General features: G+C 47.6%; 1 protein-coding gene across 4 annotated transcripts in view; it reads left to right on the top strand.

Annotated features, from left to right (window-relative positions):
* FBXW4 (F-box and WD repeat domain containing 4) overlaps nt 1-17610 on the top strand; it is a 78716-nt gene that overhangs the window by 17359 nt on the left and 43747 nt on the right. For all 4 annotated transcript variants that reach the window (XM_019809212.2, XM_034663158.1, XM_002913913.4 and 1 more), the window contains exons 2-5: nt 1223-1318; nt 4122-4307; nt 4727-4859; nt 8746-8840. In XM_019809212.2, coding sequence (XP_019664771.2) covers nt 1223-1318; nt 4122-4307; nt 4727-4859; nt 8746-8840 — 510 coding nt within the window. The remainder of the gene's footprint in view (nt 1-1222; nt 1319-4121; nt 4308-4726; nt 4860-8745; nt 8841-17610) is intronic.

Here is a 17610-nt window from a genome sequence, read left to right as displayed (position 1 = left end):
TAACCTGTATCTGTTGTAATCTTGAAAGCAGGACTTGATTGCTGCCTTTTAGCAAAGGGTAGTTAGTAAATGTGAAGGTATAGCAGAGACTGGAAGAGATGCATGTCTCTCTCTTCTTTTCTCAGTAGACATGGTAGTTACCACTCTCTGTTCCAAGTAGTGTACTCTTATTGTCCAGTGAAGCAGGCCAAAGAAACACAGGGGAGCTATGGGGCCTAAAATGAAGTTTTCAAATTCTTGCCCAGAATTTCAAAATTCTGTCCAAAGGTGCATTTTCAGAGGGGCTTTGAGCTCTTCTCCCTACCTACCACTCCAACCAGTCACAAACTATGCCATTCCTGTTGCTGGTGTGCTCCCTTCTCTCTTACTGCTCTAACTTTCCTAACCCAGAAAGTACTATTGACACTCTCAACATTTTCTTATGAAAACTTTTTCCAAAATGGCTGTACCATTTTGCTTTCCCATCAAGATTGTAGCAGAGTTCCTTACTGGCCTTGAAAAAATATATAAAAATGTATAGATTCATATACATATGTATACAATTGTATACATACAATTACATGTATAAAATTACAAATAAACATACATAAATGCATGTATAATATATACATATATGTATACGTACGATTATACATATGTATTTATAATTTCTTCATATTTTCTGGTTATAAGCCATTTGTCAAATATACATTTTGTGAACATTTTCCCCCAGACTGTGGTGTGTGTATTAATTTTGGTGAGCAAAATTTAAAATTTTGATGTCTCATTTATTAGACTTTTATGCTGTTGCTTTCTGTGTCTTAAGAGACCTTTGCTTAGCCCCCAAGTTGCAGAGGTATTTTGATATATTTTCTTCTATCAGCTTTATAGTTTTAGATGTTATGTTTAAATTTATTTTGAATTTTTCTGTTTGGTATGTGGTAGGAGTCAGAGTGCATGTTTTTCCTTAGTGATAGCCAGTGGTTCCAGCTCTCTGTTATCCTTTCTCCACTAGATTGCTTTGGCATTGCTATAGACTCTGTACTGGGCAGGCTGTTCTCCTTGGCTTTCTTGGTTATTCTAGGGTGGAGAGAGAAAGTTATTCCTTTCTTGTGTCCTAACGCCATCATTTACATCTAGACGTATTCTAGATACTCCTGAGTTCTGACTCATAAGCCTATGGAATTTTCTCTGGTTGGCAATAAGTCGTCATGACTGGGTTATCTGTTCTGTCTGAACACAGGATGGCCAGTGTTCCGGTGAAGGAACGGGTGAAGGTGTCTCAGAACTGGAGGTTGGGGCGCTGCCGAGAGGGGATTCTGCTGAAGTGGAGATGCAGGTAAAGTAGCCTCTTGACTCTTTGAAAGCTACCTGCGACAGCGAAGCATGCTGGGAAGTAAAAGATCTTAGCTAGAGTGTAAATGTGCCTTTCTTGAGTGGTGTGACACTGGTGATCCTTTAAACATCACAGAGGGGGCATCAGAGAGACACTTTTTTTTTTTTTACATTTGTAAAAATTACCGAAAAATGAACTTTAACAGATTCCACATTTTTATGATTATAAAAATAACACAGGTTTATTGTAGAGATTTGAAAAAATAGAAAAGTTTAAAGAAGAAAATAAGACTTCTGTATAATGCTCCCACTCAGAGGTAACCTCTATTAATGTACCTCATCAAAAAAATGAAGCCAGCATTTCAACCCATCTTGTTTTACAGTTATTTTTCTTTAAATTTACTCTCTGGAGTTACGCCTTCACTTCATTCACTCCATTAGCCCTCTGCCCAGCTTTATTAAGAAGGCAAAACAGGATCTAAAAGCTTGGCTGTAGATGTTATAGGAGGTAGAGCTCAGAACTGCGAGGAAATTTAGGCAGTGGCTTTGGACTGCTAATGCCACAAATTTTATGCTTCACTGGTGCTACATTATTTCATGGTTATCATTTGACTCCCTGCCAAAAAAGTGCTCCTTGTTGATTGGTTGGAATGGATAAGGAACTTCATGGTTCCTCATTCCAGGCTGACCTGTACAGACAGGCTTCTTCCTCTGAGGACCCCTTCTCTCTTGCTAGTGTTCAGTTTCTGCTGCTTTCATGGGTGGTGGTTGCTGTAAATTATGCGGGGGTCCTGGTGGTGGTGATGGTAAAGAAACTATTAGGGAGAAAGACCGATTTTTATGGTAAAAAACTTTACCCTCAGCTTCCTGCTTTTGCCTTTTAATACCAGAAAGTAGAGTTTATTTCTCTGTCAAGGTTTTGTCCCTGACGTCCTTTTGGGGATGGTTTTCAAAGCAGTTTGGCAAATAAACACACAAAGCAGTTACCAGGCTACCCCGGGATTCTCCACTGTTCACCTGGCATGAACCTTGTTTCTTGTCCTAGGCAAATGGCTATTTACCAGATGGCTCTAAACACATGCATTCCGACCTCTTCTGCTTGCTCCCCACTTGAGTGTGCCACAAACCCGTGCAAGGGGATGTTGAAGAGGGAAGTTCATAATGAGTAAGAATGTAGGCATCTATATACACTCTACACATGTTCTGTATAATATATGCACACACTTGTAAAAACCTTCTGAGCAGAAACTCAGCTACTACAAAGTCCAAGCTGCATTTAATGGCCCGTCAAGTCAATTTGCAGAACTTTTCCACATTCCCATGACGCTTGTATTAAGGAGTCTGGGGAAGAAACACAGCCCAGTTTGCTCAGACAGGCTTGGCAGTGGGAGATGGTGTCTCTGTAACTGTGGATGAATCAGCAGTCCCTGTGCTTTGCTTGGGATCTGGTAGCTCCAGAACTCCTACATAGAGTAGGACAGGCTGCTGGGATGTCTACCTTGGGAGAGGGGCCTAGTTCCCACCAGAGAGCCTGGGGTCTGGCAGAGTCTGCTTGCCTTTTTTCTGTTCTTTTCTTTCCTTTTCTCTTTTCTCCTTTTCTTTTCTCTCTTGTCTTTTTTCTCTTCTCTTCTTTTTCTTTCTTTTTTCCTTCCTTCCTCCCTCCCTTCCTTCCTACCTTCCTACCTCCCTCCTCCTCTCTCTCTCCCTCCCCCTCTTCCTTTCTTTTTCTTTCCTTTTTTAAAAAAGATTTTATTTATTTGTGTGTGAGAGAAAGAGAGAGACAGAGAGAGCCCAGGGGGAGGAGCAGAGGGAGAGGGGCAAGCAGACTTCACGCTGAGTGGAGCCTGTCCCTGGGCTTGATCTCAAGACCCTGAGATTGTGACCTGAGTTGAAATCCAGAGTTGGTCACTTAACTGACTGAGCCATGCAGGCGCCCCTGGCAGAGTCTTCTTTCTTAAGGCTCATTCCGTGCTGTGAGACTGGCCTGTGGCTTCTAACCTTTTTTCCTCCTGCCAGACTGTAGAGGGAATCTTTAACTATTTGTGGATTTCTCTTATCAGCTGTCTAGGAGAGCTGACTATTTCCCTGGAGCCCCCAAACTGTAGTGGGCTGCTGCGGGGCTGTGTTTTCCCATTGCCCCACTTACCCTCTAATACAGAAATGCAGATATCCCCTGTGAGGATCTAGATAGCTAACCAGTACATTAGCATCCTTTCCTGAATGGCCTTATTCCTTTCACTTATAAATGGCCCCTTTGCTGTAGCAGGATAAGGAATTGGGGCTTCTTGGGGCTCACTCTTCTCTTTTTTCCATCTGCTCTGTTGGGGGAAGACATTAAGAAGTATGTGTGGGAGTCTTGGAACCTCGAAACTTATCACTTAACACTTCAAATCAGGGAGGATGCAGAATGAAAGAAAATCACTTCATCTGGGTGGAAGGTTCCTTTTTTAACCCTCTCTGCTCCCCAGTCATTGAATTCGCTGAGCTCTGCCTACCCCCAAGAAGTCTGCGCTGCCAGTAATTTGAGTCGTAAACATTCTCCAATTAAGAGTGATATTTAATTGGTCTTTTAGTTCTGACTTTCTTTTAGAAAGTCCAAAGAAGATTAGGTTACCACAAAGCTCAGTGTCTCTGGTTGTCTAAGGGTAACCTAAGGGTAGGTAATTTTACAGGAGAGGGGTGGGTAAAGGCTTAGCCGTGCAGGTTGTACTCGCTAAGTTGGGGATCAGTCAGCCTCTCCAAAGATTGGAGTCGAGTTTTCATGCTGTATCTTGATGATCCTTAAATTGTGTTTTACATCTCTGCAGTCAGATGCCCTGGATGCAGCTAGAAGGTGATTCTCTGTACATATCCCAGGCTAATTTCATCCTGGCCTATCAGTTCCGCCCAGATGGTGCCAGCTTGAACCGTCGGCCCCTGGGAGTCTTTGCTGGGCATGATGAGGACGTTTGCCACTTCGTGCTGGCCAACTCGCATATTATCAGTGCAGGAGGGTAAGTGCTGCAGGCTTCTCCTTCGACTTCTTCCTTAGCATTCTTCAGGGAACTTCTGCTTGCCTCTGACTTTTCTCTCTCAAGAAGAGGGAGTATTTTTTTTTTTCCCCATTTGAAGCAGAGATATTTACCAAAGGCACTTAATAGGGTTAGCTGGAGAAGGAAAACAGGAAGAGTCTTTAATGAAAAGTGAAGCTGGTTTTGATACTCTCATGGGGGAAATTTGTTTTGTCTCTCAGCTCTGCTTAGCCCCAAGTGTACTGAAGAAGTAGAGGTATCTCAAAGCTTAGCTCCCTGTTGAGCTGAATTGCCTAAAACAGCAAATTTGGACATCACTGGAGACTCAGGCTGCTTCTGTAGCCTTGTTCTCTTCTGACAGAGAGAATAATTGGCTTTTGGGCTCCCTGTTTCTCTCCTAGAGATGGGAAGATTGGTGTTCATAAGATTCATAGCACCTTCACTGTCAAGTACTCAGCTCATGAACAGGAGGTGAACTGTGTGGATTGCAGAGGGGGCATCATTGTGAGTGGCTCCAGGGACAGGACGGCCAAGGTGAGTGGTCTCGCCCTTACGTACGGCTATTCCCTCCTGTCTATAGGGAGTGGGGTGGGAGAGGGTGGATAGGGCCTTGAGTCTTGGGATTGGCTGAGGGCATTGGGTGGGGGCAGGGGGGAACGTCACGATAAAGGACTCACTTATGTGCCTTTGGCATGCAGTTTGCCGTGCCAGGCTATGTCCCTGCCAGCTGGCCTGAGAAAGGAGTGGACAGTGGCTGGGAAGCTTGCCACTCACTTGAAATGTGGCGTGAACTCAAAAACAGAGGGCCTGGCCAGCTTTTCCTCCCTGTGCTGAATTTCCTCAAGTTTGTGGGCTGAGTTCTGACCCCAATATTTTATTTTAAAATCTCCCTCCTTTTGCTCACTCTCTGTTTAGGGAGGTTAATTTTTCACCACCTTGTTTATAAGCAATCAGGCTGATAATTAAAATGTGTTTTTACTGCTTCTCTGGAGAGTGATGTGGTCAGCAAGCAGGAGAAAGAGGAGGAGAAAAAAGAGTTTTGGTGCGTCATTGCCAAACTGCCTGGTCTACAGTCAGTCATCTGCCAATGCAGAACAGAATGAGGCTGATAAGTAGTGTAACCCCTGCTTTAGGGACTCTGCTCATCTGCGTTTGAGTCAAACAGGCCTCCACCCATGAGACAGAGAAGAGCATCTTTCTCCATCCCTGTGTCCAGCAGCCCTGGGCAGGGCCCACACACACCTGGTCCTACCGGGCTGCTGTGGGAACTTTGCTGACAATTCTGTCGAGGTGCAGGAGGCCTGGTAGTATCTTACTTGCCTGTTTCCCGGCATCTGGAGACTCCATAGTGCCAGCAGGAGCAAAATACCTGTTCGTGTCAGCAAATGCGCCTCTAAGACACATAGGGTCTCCGGAAAGGGAAGTTGCAATTTTTACTCATTAACTTTTCTGACTCCATGTACTCTCTGGTGAGTACTCCCTATAAAAATGCCACCAATTTATATAAAAAGAAGGGCTACATATGTTCCTTTCTACTTATGGAAGTTTCTCCTCTCTTTGCTCTTTTCTTCCTAACACTTTGTATTCTGTCAGAGACATGCACACCAGCACAGGAAGCCTGAGAAAAATCCAGAAAATCTTTGGATCCAACTTGGAAACTGAATTTTCTATTGCCTGTTTCCGTTTCCTCTACCCAATACTTACTTTAGGTTTCTGAAACATTTTCTTTGTAAGACTTCTGAGTTAGGGACTGCTCAGGGAGCCTTCCCCCCTCCCCCTCCCACTTTCAAACTTACCATAACTTAGTTTGGATTCCCCCTCTGGGCTTTAGTGAGGCCAGCTCCATCCTGAGATGTGATAGGCATGCAGGAATGTTCTCAGTGGGCCTGGGCTGGTCCTTACCATTCTTTCATTCTTTCCTCTAGTTCTCTATTCTTCCATTCATTCTTAAAAGTATCTACTGTATGCAAGGCGTAGCGTACAAGGCACTGGGACTCTTCAAAGGTGAGGAAGAAACAGCCTCTCTTCTTGAGGCGAGCTGAGACATGCCTGCAGTGGCTCTGAAGCTGATCGGAAGTGGCCAGGACTGTGAAGTGTAAGGCTCTAGGGAGAGGGCCAGAAAGTTCAGAGGGTGGAGAGATCACATCTGGCTTGAAAGGGGAGGCTTTATGAAGGAAGGAACATTTGAACTTGTTTTTTTCTTCTTTGAGTTATTTTTCAGTGCAGAGGTTTGCTTGTTTATATACAAGTAAACAGAAATGATGTTAAGCACTTTACAATTGTTCATTTTATAACGTTTTCTATTATTATTATTATGTATTATTTGTAAGTGTCATCTTTAATGGCTTAATGAGTAATAAGACCCACCGTTGTTGAATGCTGAGCACCTGCCAGATGCTGGGTTACCGTGTTCGGTGCTTTACGCAGTTCTTGACTTTTCTGCAGCCCTCAAAAGATAGGTATTATTTCCCATTGTACATATGAAGAAACTGAGGCTAAGAAGTCCTGAAACATCCCTAAGATCAGAGATAATAAGTAACAACTGGGTTCAGACCCACATGTGTCTGATTCCAAAGCCCATGCCTGCTCTTCCTGCAACTGTGGACTGCTGGGAATATTTTTACCATATAAGTTTCTCTTCACTTTAGAATTACTCTCTTTGAGTAGAGTCTCAGCAATAGAATTACTGGGTGTGAGGCTTTGGTTGTTTTAAGGGTCTTGATACATATTGTCAACTGCTTTTTGAAAGGACTATATAAATGTCCAAGTTATATGTTTTCCAGGGATGGATTTGTTTTGGATTTGACCACTGAGGGTAAAGGTGTGATCAGCATATTGTTGTCAATTCCCCTCCCTCAGGCGTCATGACACTTTGGTTTCTGGTGGATGGTGAGCCACTCCTGGAGACCAGGAACCTTGTCTTGTCCTGTGGTTTGCACAATGTCGGAATCCGCCAGCCCCTTCCATGCGGGGCACTGGTGAGTTCAGGACTGGAGCTGGCCCTATAGATTTTACAATCAGAGGCCTTAGTGTCTCCTCACCCTCCGACTTGCCTCCTAGGGAGTTGGCATCTGAGAAAAGGCAAACCTCTCTTCCATGCTGGGAATGCCTGAAAAAAGACATTAGAAGTGCATCTGTTACAGGCTAAGTGTCCTGACTGTAGACCCAGAAGAATAAGCCAGAATCATGGCACTCCAGGAAAGCTGGGGTATTTACCTTTGTTTTCTGCCCCTCCTTGTTCAGTTCTTCTTGTTAAGTTTATTTTCTTTTCCCTATGTTGGAAGGAACTCACACCCTCCTCCCCCTGTCATGCATACACAAAATCTTAAAACACTTTCTCCTTTTATAGGAAAGACATGTCATGTGACCCTAAGAAGACAAGACCACCCCCACTCCGTCACCTGCCCCTTAAAACTCAAGGAATGTCTCCTGAAAGTTCTTCCATCTAAGGTCCTGACTGGCTTTTGTGTGTTCCCCTTAGAGCACTGCGGAAACCTTGAGAGGTCAGCGATCCATCTGACAGCCTCAGGATCCCTCCTTGGCTGCTGTCTGGGACAACCCTGTACATTCGAGGCTTCCTTTCTGTTTGGTTAGAGGCTTATTTCCCCGAGTGTGTCATCTGGGGTTGGGTGAGGTGGGGGGGCCTTGTGCTTAATGGGAGATTTCTAAATGCACTGGCCGCTGAGGGCTCCCTGAGTGTTGATTAGAGCTAAGCCCGGAGTGGCTGCTAATGTACATTCCTGACTGATAGGGACCAGATAACGTGCTCCAAGCAATATTTTTAACCTGTAGGAGATATGGAAGCTTAAAAGAGTTAAGCTTTTCTGCTACTTTCGGTGACACTAGGTGCTAAATTCCCTGCTGACATGAATAGCACTGGATCCTGGGCATTATCAACAAACAAACAACAACACACCACCTTCGTGCTTTGAAGCCTCTCTTCTTCCATTCTTTCCTTCCCTTGTGGCTTTCTTTTTACTCCTCTCTCTTAATTCTGCTCTAATTCTGTCTTTGTTCCCCCATCCTGGGTCTTGATCATCCTCCTCCCTACCTCCCAAAGGAAAGTCTGGGTCACAGATAGGGAAAAGGAAAACCCACAAATACAAGGAGGTTACTAAGAGAGGTGGGTCCCACCTGCTCTCCCTGCTGAGTCAAGTCTCAGCTAAAGAATGTGGAGCCTCTGATTCCCTGGTATAGAATTGGGTGGTGAAGAAGGGCTCTCAGGTGGACGTTAAGGAGGGCGGTTCGGGCTGGGAGGTAGGTGAGCCGGGGGCTGGGGAGGCTCATCTGCTCATTCTCTGGACTCGGCATATGCAGGGCAGAAAGGAGTCTCCGTTCCCCTCCCGCCCTCTCCGGGACACTCACCTCACACTCCAGCCCCAGGCAGTGCCACTGAGAGCGTCTCCTCTCCTGTTTCCAGGTATGGCCTTTGGCCTCGGGTCGGCTGGGGCAGTGCTTACACACCATCCAGACTGAAGACCGAGTTTGGTCCATTGCTATCAGCCCAGTACTCAGGTAAGGGAGACGTTTTGGGGTATGGTTTTGTCCTGTATAATAATGCTTTTATTTTCTGAGGTTGGGTGGGCTAGGAAATCTTGTATATTCTAGGTTGCTTTGAGCCTGTCTTCTGGAGATTTTGAAAATCCTCCAGAGGCTTGAGGTCTGTGGCTCACTTCATATATGTGTGGAGTGGAGACAACATTCCAGGGGTTAGTTTCCCAGGCACCTACCCCAGAAATGTGAGGGGAAAGATACCATTAAAATGTAACTGAGTCCAGCTATTACAAGAGTGCCCCTTCTGGAGCATATGCCCTCTGGGGTTACTTCCAAAGCAGAGGCCTGTTAGCACCCCTGGGAAGTTACTGCACCAGCCAGTCTGCTCTCACGACCTACACCTGGTTTATTCCCTTTGGAAAATGTCTTCTGGAGTATCCCTTACAGAGTTGAGTCCTCAGGAGAGGCATGGGGCCCATCTCCAATTGGGCCCTCATCCAAAGACAGGAATGTGGGGTAGAGAGTTAATTGTAGCAGAAGTGCCAAATTTTTGATGGTGGCTTTGCTTTATTCTTTGGCCTGTTTTTCTCTAGCTCTACATGTAAACGAGTGAGCTTTGCATCCTGACTTCTGCTTTCTAGGCTTTCTTGAACCAAGGCAGAGCCGGCCTCTCTTCTCACCAGCAGGATACATAGACTCTCTCCTGCACCTGCCCTTGTCAGAGTGTTTGTTTTTCTAGGGTCTTCCCTCACTTCCTTCATCCCTCACTCCTCACCTAAGTGATCAATGGGAAAGCCGTAGGGCTGCCACCCTCCAACACGGGGTTTAAGTCTGTCACTAGTTTTATGAGAGAGTTGATTCCCCCCCCCCAAATCAGCCACCCTCAGCCTCCCTCTCCTCACCCCATGGAGCTTGCACCCCTCCTCCTGCCCCCTTCTACAACTCCCTTTCAAATTTTTTTCTTTCTAAAGAATTAGAGCCGATTAGCCACGTCATTAATTCTTCAATTTGACGGCTGATATAGCAGGACCCGAAACACATTGCTGACCCCAGAGAATGGAGACCCCGTTCCTTAGCATATTGACGATGGGAGAAGTTAATTAAAATTCCACAGAGCGGAGGTGTCGGCTAACCTATAAACCTGTCGCTGTTCAGAACAAATCATTCTAGCAATCCTAGGAAAGAGGGAAGGAAAGACCAGCGGGGAGTAGAGAGGCCTAAGTGTGTGGGAGCGGTTGGTGGAGAATAGAGCCATTGGGTATGGTCCCCTCCACAGTGTTTTTCCTCTGCTGTCCCTTTTAAAGCCAGTTGGCCAGGCTTGGAGGTCTGTGGGCTGGATATGTGTAAGGATTGAAGGAAGGCAGAACAGCCTGTGGGAGGTGGTTGGTGGGCTGGTGGCTGTCCTATGGACTTCTGCTGGCTTCAGGAGACTAGGGTGGACTGGGGTGGGGCTGGTGGTAGAGGGAAGCTCTTGGCCAGCTTCAACTAGCACCTCATTCCTTGGTCCTCTACTCCAGCCACCTCTCTGGAATGTGTTAGGCTACCCCATAACAATAGAGCATGACAACTGTTGAAGATAGTTTCAGTAAAAGAGGTTGAGGTCAGAGTCTGTCTCGTCATTAAGAAGCATTTTAGAACATAGTAAACTGGGTTTTCTTTTGGCCACAACTTGCAGACTGGCTTTGAGGAAGACCTAGTTTTTTGACAGTACCAGTACTAGTCTACAGTGACCTTGATACATGTGTATTAGTCATTTGTCCTGTGCCAGACCCTTTGCTGAGTCCTTGATGTGCCTCACCTTTGGTGAAAACCTGGGTCTTTTGTTCTCTTATTCTCCTTCAGAGTCTCCTTGTCCTCTTGGTGTGCTTCTTGGCCCTAAGATGACGCTTTCCCTCACTGTTGACTGGCTCTTCAGCTCCTAAACCACAGTTATTTGAGATGACTTTTTCCCCAGCTCGACAGATGGTGTTGTGGACTCTTTGAAAATAGTTTGCACTGGGGATCTTGGCTTTACTAGATGGCTGGGGCAGATGCTGCTGTTCTTTCTCCCCCATTTTCTCTTACCCTAAGGCGTCCTGGGCTAGGGCTGTTTCATCCCGTCATAAGATCCATTTCTTTTCCCCATATCCATGAATTTGAACCTTTCATTGAACGCTTCTATTTTCCCAATCTGGGGAGACCCTGCCTCCTGGCCTTGGGGTCTGTTCTGAAAGACTGGGGTTCTGCTTTGCCGCCACTAGCAGGTGGCCTCAGGTGAGTCATTCCCTTCTCTGAGCCTGTTTCCTCCTTTATTCAATGTGGATACTGTTTCCTTTATAGACCTCACTAGATGATTGTGAAGATGACCTGAAATAATAAGAAAATACTCCAGAGCTAGAGGGCCTATCTAACCCAGAATCTCTCCTCTCCGGGATGGCATTTGTTCAGAGGCTTTAGTTGCTTTTCCTGTTTCCAGCTTACCTGGGGGCTTCTCCCAGCTCTCCTGGAGCTACACTGCTCGTCTGCAGTCTTCTTGAGGTGGGGGACCCTCGGCAGGAATCTCTTTCCTTTCCCCCCCGCTCTGGTGTTCCTGCCCTCGATGGCTGTCTTCTGTTCCTGTGTCTGCCACCTTCGCTGTTGAGTACGGTCATCGGTGTGCATGTGGTCACTACCAGCATGTGACTATGAACCCCTCACAAAGAACGTGAGGGGAGGTGGGCAGCAGCTACCCTCTGGGCAGGTATTCCTGGGCGACCTGATAACATCCCAGTCTCTCACTGCTCCCTCAACCCTTTAGGAAGGTCCTGAATGGTTAGGAGACCTGCCACATCCCTTTTCTCAATTAATCTTTCTTCTACTGGAAACAGTTTGTTAGAGCTATGCATCATATTTATCTCTGATGCTGGGGCTTTCCTGCCTTCTTTGCTTAGGTGTGTGCTTAGACACTAGTAGCAGGAAACATGAAACCTCAAGCCTCAGGCTTTATTTGAGGTGCTCATGACTGGGAGAAAGCTGGTATTCTGTCCTGTGTCCAAATGTCACCTTTCCTTCCTCCCGTGCCCTTGAGTTCTTAATTGGTAAACAGCTGTGGAGGGTGATATTTAATACCAGATATGTGCTTAGAGCTGTGTTTGGGTGCTCGAAACCACAGAAGGAAAGCCAGTAGTCTCCACAGGAGGGTGGCAGACAAGGACCTTTTTCTCTACTTCTTGTGTGCCCTCCTGCCCGTCTCCTTGCTCTGACACCAGTGATCCTGTTTTTAAGATTTCTGACTTACTGGTGAAGCCCTCCTTTTGGAGAGGAGACCAAGCCTGGAGCTGTTTGATGAGGGAAAGGAGGACAGGCTGAGATGGAAGAGAGAGGAACTGTGGGAGGCTCACCTAGGGCATAAGGGCGTATCTCCAGGTGTGCTTTGTAGCTCACATACAACCTTCTGAGGTCATGTTGGATTCTGAGCACTTTTCCATGAGTAACACAGAGAAGCAGAATTTTAAAAATGTGTGATAAGTTTTATTGCCATTTAAAAACTATTTCCAGCTGAATAAATTTAACATATTCAAGAGTGAGGAAATAAAGAACTGCTAAAGACTCCTTCCTTCCCTCTGACTTTCCACCTCTTCCTTCCTTCCTCCCCTCCCCGCCCCCCGCCCCAACGTATTGACCGAACCCTTGATAGATGGCAGCTCCTGTGAGGATTTTACTCCGTGGTGGGGTAAGATGGGCTTGTAACTGTAATGGCTGCCAGGTGATACTAAGTGCTGAAATTCAGCCCTCTCTGGCTGAGGGGGAAGAGGGTGCCGCCACTACCACACCCTCCCAGCAGAGGGAGAAAGTGAGGCTCGGGGAAGACTGATGCAGGGCATACGTGGCATGGGGCAGAAGAGGTGGCTGTTCGTGCTCAGGTCTGTAGCCTAGGGCCGAGTCCTGTGGTGCTGAGGGATGACCACAAGGCAGGCCCCAGGTCATTGCTATGCCTTCATCCACCAGCATGTTGGACAGTAGCTGTGGCCTATGAAAGACTCTTGGGGCCTGAGGAACATTCTCTCTTCCTAGAGGCCCAAGTTGAGGTGAAGGGGTGGGGGAGGGCACTACATCCTTGAGGCCTAGCCTCATTCAGGCGGCTGTGAGTGCTTACCCCATCCCAGGAGTGTGAATTCTTGTCGATCTTTGGTTTGCAAGGGTGTGGGGGGGGCAGTCCAGGCCAGCTGTGGGCCCTGGGGGCGGTGAAATGAACCCCAAGACCCACTTGCCCTGTTGGCCTGCTAGGGGAAGAGTGAGGAGCCCACAGCTCCTTCCTCTGCAGACACCATATTTACTGCCCACCAAGAATGAGGAGGTGCTGAGCAGACTCCTTTCCCCATCTCCGAACAACTCTTGCTATCCTGTGAGTGAGTGTGGTCAGGAAGGCTTCCCAGGACACTTGGATTTTAATCCCTTCTCTCTTGTTTCTGTCACTAGAAAAATATATGAGTGGTATAGGTGTAGAAAATTGACTTAGCTGTGTTATTAAATATACAATATAATTTTCTGTAACTTTGCTCACTGTGGTGGCCTGTTTGTTTTTTGGGGGAATAGTCCAAGTCTGCATGAAATGTACCGATTCAAATTTGTAAAGTGAGTTGTAGCCTCTGGGGGGTTTTGGTGGAGGAGCTGCCCCTGCTTGCTTCATTTCCCCCAGAGGTGAGGGAGAGTCTGGAAGGAAAGCAATCACTGTGTACTGTTTGGGGAGGGGGCAGGTTTCTGGGGAGAGCAGGGTGTTTGTCCCAGTGGCTCCAGGGTTTACTGTGTGTTATGTGTGTAGTAAACGCATATTCACCAGCCTGTTGAAATACACCTTTCTTTAGAGAAAGGTAATTGCATCTGGAGTTTTCTCTGACAGAGAGGTTTGAAAGATTGGAAAAAAGAGACAGCCAACTTTCAGTTTGGATTCTTTTGGTTCCCAGTGGCTCAGCAATCCTGTGGCCCTGGACTTCGTAACTCTGAGCTTTTAGGGGAAAATGAGTCAAAAGTAAAGGTTGTGCCTCTGAGTTTTGCTCTTTCTGGTTGGTGATGGGGAGCTGGGCTGTTAAAAGGAGCCCTAACCTCGATAACTGGAGGAGAGAGTCTGAGGCTGACTTGGTCGTGCTTTACATTGTGGCTTGGCCTGTGGCCAACTCGGTCTCTATGTCCTGCCTTGCCAGGGCCAGGGCAGAGGGAAGCTTCCTCTGGGGCCCATCGAGGGAAGGGAGACCTTCCCTAAGCAAGGAGTGTCTCGGTGTCCTCCTTTGCCAGGCTATGGAGCACACAGGAGGGAGCCTCCTGCGGGTGGTGGTCCTGGGTGAGAGAGTCAGAGGCGCAAAGACAACGTGGAGGGGCCAGGGGCAGGCATGGCGGGAAGAGGGGGCATGACACCTGGAGAAAGAAGGAAGAAGCTCTGGGTAATGCTAGGTGGGCCTCCTGGTCCAGCCTGAAATGACTGTAAATTGGAAAAGGATCAGTGTAAGCGTATGACTGAAACGGAGTCTGGTCCTGCTGAATCGCAGTGCAGTGCCCGCCACCAGAGTTCACTGCCTGTGCTAAGCCAAGTCTCTCTGGCGGGTGCAAGTGTATCCATCAATAGCAAAGATGAGATGCCACAGGGGTGGGTTTCACTTCCTCAAGACCCTGGATTTTCGCCACTGCTCAGGGCAGGATGGGCACAGGGAAGCTCATGTGCTGAGCTGCTGGCCTCAGACCAGCAACCCGACCAGCCCCGGCTGGCCCAGAACCCATTTGTGGGAGCCACTTCTTCCCTGGCCAGCAAGGTTGGCTCAGTTGTCAAGAGTGGACTTAAATAAAACACCACAAATAGAAGCAGAAGCCACTGCAGAAGATAGGTACTGCACATGCAGAGTTGTGCCCTGAGACCCTGCCTCTCCTGACAGAGAGACATGGCCATCTCTGTCTCTGTCGTATTCTTTCTCTCTCCATCTCCAAGGCTGTCTGTCTCCCCCGCCTTCCCCCCACCCCGTCTCAATACGATACTTAAACATTGTTACATGCTAGACCCTGGGGAAACCCTGGGGAAGCCACCGTGAACTGGACAGCGTCGTGTGACAGGGACCAGTCAAACGGGTAATATGGTGTGTTGAGTTCCCAGCGGGGGGAATAGCGCACTGGAGGGAGCGGCCTGCCTCCTGCTCTCTCTCCTGCTGCTCCTCCTGGCTCTAGTCCCTGCCTGCACCGGCGGGGTTTCTTCTCTCCTCTCATGAGGAGGAGAGCATGTCCTTTTCCTGCCGGAGCTGCCCCTACCTTTTCTGGGTTGTGTGTGCAGTGTGCCTGTGTTTGTCCACCTTTGATCACTGTTCTGCCAACACATAATTTAGCAATCCACATCCCCAGGTGGAAGCATGGAGTTAATGTTAAAATTAGTTGGTGGGTTTATATACACACACACACACACGCACGCATGCACACTCTGTCTCTCTCTCTCTTTAAACTTCAGTGGGTGATGAGGCAGGGAGACAGGAGGGCGAAGGGGAGCCATAAATCCTGGGCCTGGTGTAGCTGTTCTCTGAGCAGCCGGGAAGCCTCTGATGTCTCCACAGCACTTTCATTAACATTTAAATTAAGGGTTTGTTTTCCAGTCTGTTTTATAGGCAGGGACCTTTCATGGCCTGTCACATGCACACACACAACCCCCCCCCCAAGTGTGTAATTGTAGCCACTGCTCTGTCCTCACTGGGTTGCAGCCAGAGTTCAAAGGGAATTCCTGGAGCTGGAGCTCTGGAGGTACAAGGTGTAACAGTCAGGATGTGGGTGTTCCCTCTGACACAAAGGTGCTGTGTAGGAGCTCTTTCTTCTCGCGTCCTACCTGTGCTTTGCTCTTTCAAGGGACACACAGACACACACTCCAGTCTGAGTCTGACCGCTTCCCACCCTTCCTTCCCTGGGACCTCAGGCATGAGGGACAGGGAGCATCCGTGAGTGCCCGCTCCTTATAGCACAAGTGAGGGCCTGGGACAGATGGTTCTGAGATACAGATCTTCATGCTTATCTTCCTCCTTTTGATTTTTTTTTTTTTGAGCTTCAAGAATACTTCCTCCTACTCTCCTCAGAGAAACAACAATATGAAAGAGATTGCCATCTGAGAAGAATTTATAATAAGGCCCTTTGGTGCTTAAAAGTGCGTTCTAGTATTGACACGTGTACACACATCATACATAGTTGCTCGCTCTGAGCGTGCACACGTCTGAAATAGCTTACTGATCTAGGAGCTCACTTGAGACCTGTTCTCTGAGGTTCTGGCATTCAGAGGAAGCTCTTCCGTGCCCTCACAGGGAAGAATTGTTTCTAAGCTTCCATTCATAAGGCGTATCTGGCAGCATTCGGGGGTGTTTTGAAAAGGCATCCCTGCTCTGTCTCTGTCCTCCCCATCAGCATCCTGTTGATGTGTAGATGACAAGAATGTGTCCGAAACACCCCAGAGCATCTCATTAGTTCATAACCTCAGGGCTGAGTTCACCCACTGCTGGTCTCCAGCTAGAGTTCCCCTCTGGACAGTGAAGAGGGGAGCATTGGCGCCTTTTTCTCTTCCTGTCCAGGGGCTGAGAATTTTCTTTCTCTCAGAGCCCTGACTTTACTGCTCGAGTTGCCATATCCTTCCTCCTTTCTCCATGAATCTGCTCAAACCATCTGTGACTTATCTGCAGGATTCAAGGTGGCTTAATGTCCTGCCCTCCTGCTCCAGGTAGCCTAGTCAACAGGTGGACACCCTCATGGCCCGGAGTCCTGCCCGAGAGGAGTGCGGGAGGAGCTGGGGCGACCCTGTGCAGGTGCTGCTGGGCTCGGATTGCAGCCTGGTGTCCAGGCCCCGCCTGGTGGTGATTAATCTGGGACACGGGCCGGCAGAGGCCCAGCCAGGGCAGCTTTGGTCCCTCACTGTGAAGACCTTTGGCTCGGACACTGAACTGATCTCTGTAGCCTGCTTCGGCTTGAGTTTGATCTGTCAAGGCTAAAAAGGAACCTGATGGTGGGGCGGAAACTTCTAGCCCTGTCTGACTTACGGCACTGATCCGTTCCAGTGGCTCTGTCATGATAATACTCGTATATTTAAGAAGATTTCCCCACCTGTTCGCTGTAACACTCAGATCATTCAAAAGAGGCGTCTTCATGAAATATCTGTGCTTTTAGTTTCTTGGGCCAATGGAGCTCACATTTGCAAGTAGATTGGGGGGTAGGGTAGGGTTTGTACTGGGCCCAAGTGAATAAGGCAATGCTGAGATGTGGCTGGATCAGTAGCATAATGTATGTTTGTGCATTGAGGGGTGATGTCAGGGGTGGAAGGATCCCCCCATCCTCCTGCTGCAAGTAGGTGGCTCTCAGGCCATTTGGGACAGATTTTGGTACTTCAGTTTGGAGTCAAGTCTTAAGTTCCTTGTTTGCATTTCAAACCAAGTTTTTTGAAAAGGTGTCCCTGTTTCCCCCACCACCTTTCCATTTACCGGAGTCCTTGGTCCCTGGACTCTCCAGCTGGCAGTCCACAGTGTCTGAGTTCAGGGCAGTCACACATGGCCCTGGTTGGTCATGTTCTTAAAACCCAAGAACAGGATTTCTGCTGCTCATGACTGTTTCTGGATGTGAGTGAGTTCCATTATTATAGTAGTTCCATTTGGGAGATTAGGAGCTGGGGACCTAAGAGCTGGGACAGGAAAAAGAATAGACCCCATCATGTACAGCGGCAGTGGAATATGTTGATGCTACTGATATGGGGAACTGTCTGTGAAGATGCTCAGAAAGTCTGTGTTGACTCTGAATTTTGCTGTGCTGACTAGAGCTTCTACATAGGATGATG

This window comes from Ailuropoda melanoleuca, chromosome 6 (genome assembly GCF_002007445.2).
Source record: "Ailuropoda melanoleuca isolate Jingjing chromosome 6, ASM200744v2, whole genome shotgun sequence".
NCBI lineage: Eukaryota > Metazoa > Chordata > Mammalia > Carnivora > Ursidae > Ailuropoda > Ailuropoda melanoleuca.
This window is presented reverse-complemented; position numbering and strand designations above follow the sequence as displayed.